Consider the following 9,100-nt stretch of genomic DNA (forward strand, 5'->3'; position numbering starts at 1 on the left):
GCAGACAAACCAAGGTTCAGCTGCAGGGGTGTTGCCTCCCTTAACCTTAATCTCTAATTATATGTGGAGTAAGGTAGAATATATATCTAGTTCCAACCTCTCTCAGTTGAAATTGTTTAGATTAACAAGGTATTTTAAAGTTCGTCCAGTTGAACAGACTGTCTTGCCTCTCTCCTCTAACAGATATCATGTATAATGGAAGTTTCACTGAGAAACTCAAGCTGCTTTTTAAGTTACACATCCCTCCAGGTAAGTGAGAAGCACTGACATTTGGGGAGGGCTGTTCCTGTCCTCCTATCCTTTAACATCTTTTGTGATTTTTTTTTTTTTTACGCTTTACCTTTCTTCCTGCTGTCACTGGCTATGGTACTGTAATACAGATGTATATTTCTTCTAGAGTAATGTTTTCTTTGGGAAGGGCATAATCTACTCAAACACCATTTCTGCTTTGTTAATAGGGACAATATGTCTGTATGAAGCTTTTGTTTTCTCTTACTATTTTGGTAATTCTTGGGAGCCCTGAAAATAACTTATTAATTTGTTTATTGCAGCTTTTACTGAAGTAGAATCTCTAAGCCCTTCCAAAGGTGATGATCTTTCAAAAGAAGAACTGATCCACTTCAGCCAGCTCAGTGGTAAGCTCCAGAATGTTTGGTTTTGCACGCAAAATAGCAGAAGGTTCCTATTATGTGCTGAAAGATGGGGAGCTCTCTTCTGAAAGCCTTCAACTGCTGTTTTGAAATCATCTGTTCCAGCAAATCATGTCACTCTTGACATGAATCCTATATGAAGATCTTCTCTAGATAGTTATATTTTCATACACTGTAGTGTAGTATTTCTTTGTGGATAGGCATTCTTATTTAAAGCAGTTCTTCTTTAGCAATATTATTTATGTATGTGGTAGCAAGCCTCAGTCACAAGTCATTTCAGTGATTGCTGTACAAAGAACAGAGATCCTTGCTCTGAACTGCTTATGTCTGATGGCAGAATTCAAAGGCCACAACTGTTTGCATGGAAATAGGGCAGTATATCTGGTCAGTATTTTTCATTCAACCTTTCTTTTGCCATACTTTATTTGTTGAAGTGCTGCTATTTCTTTTTTGCGTTCAGGACATAAAGGTGTATTTCCTGCCTCAAGGATTTTGGTATCCAAGTCCATAATTATTTGATGCATGTATGCCAGAGTTTCAAAATTCTTTGCTTCCATTTTAAAATCAATGTGTTGAAAAAATTTGTGGGGTATGAATTTATGGGGTTGATAAAATATCCTCTTAGGAAAGCTGTGCCTCTTTACTTGCTTGGAGGGCAGATCCTTTTTAGTTTTTATAAACTATCCAGAAGTAGCGCRTCTGTAATATGGGTACTGTTCTCACCCACAGTTCAACACATGGTCACAAGCATTATCAGGAATATGTACTTGATGATATACGTGACTGCAGATTCTTTTGAGATTTCCAGCCTCTCTGTGGCTCATGGTATTTGTTGCTATTGTTGTACAATTGTATAGTTCAAAATTGTACAAATCTGACCATGCAGTTTTTCCTTGGCCTAATCTGTGTTGAGTACACAGGGATCCATGAGTGTCTTGCTTCTGAATCGAGGAATTTCTGATAAAAATAAATGAAACATTTGTTCTTCCTTTCTCAAAGAAATAACAAATTGTTTTTTTTCTCCTAAATGTAGTTGCCTCTGCTGCAGATAGTCTTGAAAGTGATGCTTTGAAGAGCAGCCCAGGAAAAGGTAGAGAATCCTGGAGACAYAGTTGGTAACCATGCGTTTTTGGGGGAGAGGAGTTCAGAAAGTATATGTTGAGGAAGTAGAAYAATTAATATCATGGTGTTTTGCATGATCTTAAGCATAGTGCTAATGTTATACCCACTTTTATAAATGTAGTGCTTGTGAGGAAGATGTGATGTAAACTCTAATCCTGTTTAATGCTAGGCCCCGCGACTCTGTTTGACAGGAATGTCCTGAGGACACCAGTTCTTTTGCTCCTAATCCCTCAGGGAAAGGTCTTAGTTCATGTTTGTTTGTTTGTTCAAGTAGGGAAGGGGAAGGTTGATATTCAAGCATACCTGAAGCAGTGGCAAGATGAACTTATTAAAAAAGAAGAGAATATTAAGGATCTGCCGAGGATGAATCAGGTAAAACTGCCGATGTCTGAGTCTTTCACGAATCAGTTTTTGCTTGCTGTTTATCCTTTAAGTCCTATTAGTGGTTTTCCAAAAGATTTGTAGGATCTCTTACATTTCATACCTTCACATTAATCATTAGATTGTGTTTTTTAAACTAGTGTAACTGTAAGTTCACATAGAAAGGAACTTTCAGATATACCTCAGTTTATTAAAGCTAGTCCCTTGTGCCTGTTGTTATCAGAGCTGTTGTTGTACTAGGCACCTAGTGACAGTGGTCTGGGGTTGAAAGCAATGAAGCAGAAGAGTTGTTGGGTTGCTGTTCTCTGAATAGTTTCCTCTGTATCTATCTGTAGTCACAGTTCATCCAGTTCTCCAAAACCCTGTACAATCTGTTCCATGGGGACCCCGAGGAGGAGCTGTTATATCGGGCTATAGCAGTAGTTACCAGCCTCCTYTTGAAAATGGAAGAAGTTGGCAGAAGACTGCAGAGTCCAATGTCACCAGTCGAAAGTCCAGCTGCTGTTACAGAGTTGCCTGCTGAAGTCCCAAACAAAGGGCAGAAGGAAAGCAGCTCTGAGCAGGCTGAAGGCAGTAGAGCACAGACTTCGAGCGAGGAACACGGGTGGTCTTTTGCCTTTGAACAGATTCTGGCATCCTTACTAAATGAGCCAGCCTTTGTGAGATTTTTTGAGAAACCGCATAAGATAAAAGCTAAAATAGAGTGTGCTAAAATGTTACAACTAAAAGCAAGAAGCAGAGTATAATTTTCTTCACTTTTGCACTCTGGGGCAGAGTATAAGTGCACTCTGCACTTGCAAAAAGATTTCTACTATGGAAATTGAGTGTGGAGTTTACATAGGAAATGGGATTGGAAGAGTTAGCTTTAAATATCAGATACCAGTATGCTTTTATGTAAATAAAAATAGTTTCAAGCACAATCACTTTCTTGCATTGTTCGTAAGTTTCAGTCCAAAAAGGACTGAAGAATAAACTATTTTTACCATGTTACTAAAATATGCAACATTGCTAGGAAATACTAGGTGTGATCTATGAATGGCACTTTGACAAACCTTTCTGAATGACAGCTGTTAACACTGTATGCTCTCCAGACTCATTTCTGTTATTGCAATGAATGTAACGATTTCCATCCACTTTTACTTAAAATGAATAGCGACAGCTAAGAGATTGATTTCCAGATTAGTTTAAATAGTTATTTCTAAACCTGCATGTGGACTGGCGACAAAGCAGGGTAAAGACTATAATTAGAGGCTTTGAAATGGTGTCTGTATTGGCTACAAGAGCATGTGGTTAGAGAAGAAAGTTGCTGGGCTCTCAATTCCCTTGCTCTGATGTTGCTGATGGGAGTGGACTGTTGCAGATCCCAGCAGTCTTTCCTTACTGGCAGTTCATGGACTGCATCCTCCCAGCCCACATCTCTTTTTTTTTTTTTTTTTTTTTTTCCCCCAACGTGGCCCTTAGCTAGTACCCTTTACAGCTAGTTTCTTACTTTTCTAGCTAGATACGAGTTACTCTTTCCCATTTACGTACCCATCCTCTTAAAATACACGTGAAAGGGGTGAAAGTCACGTGGTCATCCAGGCTGCATGTATATGCCAAGACCGGTGTACATAGTTGAAATCAAGGGAAAGCAGTGACTAAATCTTTCTTGCTGTCTCACTGCACAGTGATTGTTATTTGTCTTGCAAGAGGAGCCATTGTTGGCTTCTCAGGAGCATGATAAAAAGTATGATTTTTGTTGTATGGTTTTGCTAGTGTTTACATAACAGAAGGATAGAATAGTTCAGAATAGTTGCTCCTTTTTCTGCTCTTGAGTCCACACCTCAATCTTGTAATTATTCCTTGTTTTCTATAGCTCTCTGGATCATTGCTGCTGTTATATTTTGTATCTGCCTGGATTAATGGCAACAACAAAATTTGGAATCTGAATTGGAATTTTTAATATATATAAAATGATATGGTGAAAAACCTGTGAAGGCAAGCTTGAGCGGTTTTAATGCTGATAAGCGTTGACCTTAGGTAGCTTGTGCTAGAATGGGTTTTTAGAGAAAGAGGAAAGTGCTTGTATTTTTATAACAAAACAAAAAAAGGAAAAAAAGACATCTCTCTGCTGACCTTAAAATGGGTTAAAAATGAGTATTTCTAAAGACTATATGACAATCTTTCTCTGTAAAACAGCATTATTTTTATAAGTTGTATTTTTTTAAGAAGTGGAATGGGGATAGCGTTACTCAGTGTTGGATGCCTTTTTTGCAATACTAAAGTGAATGAGGAATGTAATTAAAATCCCACTTGTTTTATAAGCAGTTGTTGAAATGCCATCATTGCAATGGGTACTAAAGTTCCAATGCTGCTTCTAAAGAAGTTTTGATCAAGAGTAGTGAATGTATGAATTATTTTCCACTCTCCTGCCCCATGCTCTCAGGAATTAATGTAAAATAAGGTTTTATTGAACAAAGAGTAATTTCAAAAACTGTATCATTAATTTGAGAAATGAGGCAGCTTTCTTCAGAAGCCTTCATAAAGTAATCACATTTGATAAGTCTGCTTTGTATATTTATCCATAAAATACACAAATTATCCATTCAGATGTATTTTTCTGAGGCAAATTAGGGCACCACTGTAGCAGATTTTGAAAACAGAGAGTAAATACAGTTACAATATTGTTTTAAAAATACAAAGCAGATGAACTGATGTTCTCGTCCAGGACTTAATTAGATAAGATTTGCTCAGTGAGTAATTCTTATGCAAAGCAATCATGCTGAAATTAATGTAGTCCCTTGAAAACAGATGCAGCTACTCATACAAAATGCTTTTGTAGAATCATTGTGGATACTTAATTTCAAGATGTACTCAAAGGTCTGTAGTATTTACTAAGCAATGCATCATAGAGACATGAAATCCGTGAAACTCAATGACTTTTTTGGTGGAGAACCAGGATGTTTGGAAAAACATAGTTTTATGCAGGTTAAAATAAAAATACAAAAGCTATACTGAAGGAACCTGCAAAATACAAAGCCTTGTGATATTACATGGTTTGGTTATGCAAAACTGAATACTCTTTTAAAAACATTAGTTTTCATTAATGTCAATCCAAGAGACTGTAGAACCATTACCAGTTATATAGCAGCTTTTGTCCATAAAGCAGTTAAATCTGTTTGTAAACAGAGAATTACCAGCATATATATACTTTTAAAAAAATACATTTAAGATAAAATGCTTGGATGTTTAGGGGAATACTAATGTTTATTAGCTGCATGGATTTTCTATTCAACTTCTTTATATCTTTTACCCTCAAAATGTAGTATCTATTTAAATCCTTCTTGTCACGTATCTACAGGTTGATCCACCAAGATTAGTCAGAGTGGCCATGTGTCCAGCCCCAGCAGGGCAGAGGTTGGAAGAAGGTTGCTTTCAGCAGACTGGCATGACTTGAGTGACTGCCTAAATGGCAAGGTCTTGCTCCTTTGAGCTCAGGGATTGTGGGAAGATCTTGATGTAGTAAATCCAGGCTGGAGCCAAGGACTGTGACCTGCAGGTGTGTTTGCTGGGCTGCTGCCCTGGTTTGTCATAACATACTGAAGTTGAGGAACACTCTTACTTTGCATRGGGCAGAATAACTCCAAGACTAGTGTCTAGCTCACTTTCCTACCCTTCCTGTGGTGCAGATAGCCTGGCTAACAAATACATGCAGGCTCAGTTGGGAAGGAGGAGGCTAAAGCAATAGAAGCTCTTTCCATGTCTTCAGCCCCAAAGGGGGATTCCTCGACTTTATCACTCTTCTTTCTAGCCTTGCAGGGTCGGGGCAGAGCTCTCCATGCCTTATGGCTGTCTGAAGTTCTTGGTGATGCAAAGATGAACCCAGATTCACATCCTGTTGCATGAGGACACTGGGTGAGCACATGTCTCTTGCAGGAGGTCAGCTGCCGCATGTAGCTTGGTAGCTACTACATTAAGCAGAAGTGCCAGGAAGAGTTTGGGCAGCTGCAGGATGTCTAACTCAGAGTTACTCAGCTCCGTCTTAAGGAGGGACTTTCCACTGATATTGTAACTTGAAGATTTTAGAAGTGTTTTGGGAATTTGAGAGGGCTCATTCTTCAAAAGGAAGCAGTGTGGTTAAATGAGTATTGATGTATCATTTCACATATTTATGTTACTTCTTTCTGTAACAAAAAAAAAAAAGCTGGTTTGAAGTGTAGGAGGGCGTGCTGAATGGAGTGAGGAAGTTGGGAGCAATTTTTTGACGAAAAATTTCTTCTGCAAACCAAAAAATAGAGGACAAAGTTTTCATAAAGTTATTTGGCTTTTTTGCAGAGGGTTCAGTCATAGGAAATAAATAAATGTATATCATCAGTACAAAACCAACAGTTACAGCTAGGATACAGATTGCTGACAGTAGTGGTATGCTGTTTATACAGTTTTCAAATTGAACTACCCGCTGCAGTGGTGCCAGTGTGACTGGGCAGCTATGCCATGGCTGTGTTGTCCTCCAAAATTTCATGTGGCTGCTGGTGTAAACTATACAGTCTTCTCTTACGGCTGGGCCATTATTATAGTTATATATGCACATAAAATGTGTTTTTTTTCAACCCAATTATTAGCCCATGGGAATGGCCAGCAGAGCTGGTGAACATGTTCCCTCATGCTTGCAATCCAGAAAGTGCTGCTCAGAGGGACTGTCAGTGTTCCCYGTGCTCCGCTGGATGGTGGCAGCACTGACCGTCATCAGGAGCTGGCTGCTGACTCCCTTTCTCTGACCCGTTCAGTGGTGTCTCTATGGGGTCATGCCAAAGGGCCTGAACACGCAACGTGAGGGAATAGCTCAAATGACAACGAAAAAACAAGCCCTTTCCACCATGGAGAGAGCACTTTCAATCAGAAGCATTTCCTGGGCCTTGGAAATGATGTCTGCCGTGTGGTTCAGCAAAAGCACTGTTTCGATCTGTTCCTAAGACAAGCCACTTGCTCATCGCTCTAATGGCTGCATAAAAACGTACAAAATTTTTTAGAGGGGATTGCTATGTGTTGATTCAATTAAAAGTTTCTCATCCAGTTGTACTATACAAAATTCTTGTGTATGATTGCAGTTTTTATCTGGATTAAAACAAAATGAAATATTCCAATTTATTTCCAGAAAAATCAGATATTTTGTCTTTTTTTGCTGRTGTTGTCACTTTACCAAGAAGACAACACATTTGTGTTGGCAGATTGGCTTTTAAATACAAAGTATTGTATGCAGTTAAGTACTTTAAAATAAATGAGGTGTTAAATAATTTTTTTTTTCACTTAAGAAAAAAAATCCAATYGAGGCACTATTCTTTATGATGGGATTTTTCAAAAATCCTTTCAAAAGTATTGGTCATATTAAAGCCACTTTTAGTCAGTCCTTTCCAAAGCAAGGTCCAAGCCATTTAAAAACATTCCAGGACTWCAATCTCCCCCAAAGCGGAGGGGAAATGAAATAAAAGAGGAGACCCAGATTTTGATGCATGGGACTAACTCAGCCTTGCATACAACCTGACTCAGGTGTTGGAATGGCAGGTAAACTAGCCCAGGAAAAATAGCATAACTCAATCTGGTTTTTGTAACCCAAGTTAAAACATTTGTAGTGTGCAGATACTACCTCTGATGCCTTGTTCTTCCTAATCTGAGAGTTCCCCCTGTTGTTTCTGGTGCTGGCTATGGAAATCCCAGTCTCACTCGTGAGCCTCCCTCCCATCCTGTCCTCTCTTTCTTCCTATGCATTTATGTGAGATGACTGCTGCTTTTGTACCTCCTAGAGAGCCAGGAGCAGATTCTGATCCCCAGACTGGCTCACACGGCCTAGCAAAAAGCACTACAGAGCGTGTTAGAGTTCTTATAAGTATACTTTTATTTTTATTTATTTTATTTTATTTTTTTTGAAAATACTATGTACAATCTGTTTAAAGCTTGTCAAAATGCACAGGCTCCCATCCAATGGAGCTATGCAGGAACATAGATTCAAGACAATAAAATCTTAACTGTTCATCTTCATAAGACACTTCCTTTTTCCCATTACAAAATACTTTTAAGAATAGTAACATTTATAAATGTATCTATATTTGACTTCATATAAAATAAACCAAGATTCATAGACAATTCTAAGGTATTTCTTGTCTTTTTTTCTTTTTTTTACATAGATTATGTTACATTATGTACAGTAACTTTTCACTGTGTTTGTCAAACCAGCCTGATTATATCCATCAGACTTTAGCTTATATGTACAAATATGCTAAAAGTGCAAGACTGTATTAAAGCTGCCTGTGTTTTCAGAGGTCTGGAATTGTGTGGCCTGTATATATGTGTGGAGATATATATACACACATATCTCTATTAAAAACGCACATGTATGTATGTATACAGTATATAGGTGTTCATGTACTAGAAAGCCTCGGGACATTTCCAGGTCTACACGGCCTGGAGCCGCATCCCCGACTCGGGAGGCCTCTGCCGCGTTCCTCCCGTCTGCTTGTGACCGAGGGGCCAAACGTGTTTTCTTGTAAGCACCTGGTTCACCCAGGGTGAACCRAACCCACCAGCAACCCCCAATTCCAAACGGGTCCCCAAAACACAGGTCGGAGCTAACACCGAGGTAAACGAATACAAATCAACCTGAATAAAGAGCTTGCTTTAGTTCGGGGGGAGAGAGAGAACGAGCTTAAGGCAAAAATCCCGTGGTCCTGGTTCAGTCTTCCCCGGCCTGGAGGCGGACTGAGCAGGCCCCTGGAAAAGGATTTTTCCCTCCAGCGCCCGGCCGAGGAGCGGGGCCGGGGCAGACGGYGGGAACGCGCCGGGGCAGCGCGTAGGGCGCAGGATAAAGTGCGTGGTTTATAGTCCCTCGGCTGGGGCAAGGCCAATCTAACGTGTAAACACCCCCGCCGCCCGCCCGCGCTCCCTGCAGCGAGGCCGCGTGCCGGGGCGGCCGC

At 39.6% G+C, this 9,100-nt stretch overlaps 1 protein-coding gene across 2 annotated transcripts in view; it reads left to right on the plus strand.

Annotated features, from left to right (window-relative positions):
• Nucleotides 1-8,446, plus strand: part of TBC1D8B (TBC1 domain family member 8B) — a 44,868-nt gene extending 36,422 nt beyond the window's left edge. The window contains exons 17-21 of one of the 2 annotated variants that reach the window (XM_085319664.1): nt 184-249; nt 552-635; nt 1,684-1,740; nt 2,044-2,144; nt 2,489-8,446. In XM_085319664.1, the coding sequence (XP_085175790.1) occupies nt 184-249; nt 552-635; nt 1,684-1,740; nt 2,044-2,144; nt 2,489-2,899 (719 nt within the window). In that variant the 3' untranslated portion in view covers nt 2,900-8,446. The remainder of the gene's footprint in view (nt 1-183; nt 250-551; nt 636-1,683; nt 1,741-2,043; nt 2,145-2,488) is intronic. The other variant, XM_085319665.1, reaches the window with a different exon arrangement.
• The last annotated feature ends 654 nt before the right edge of the window (nt 8,447-9,100 follow it).

This window comes from Rhea americana, unplaced genomic scaffold (genome assembly GCF_003343005.1).
Source record: "Rhea americana isolate MKP2758 unplaced genomic scaffold, rheAme1 scaffold_6, whole genome shotgun sequence".
NCBI classification, from domain to species: domain Eukaryota; kingdom Metazoa; phylum Chordata; class Aves; order Rheiformes; family Rheidae; genus Rhea; species Rhea americana.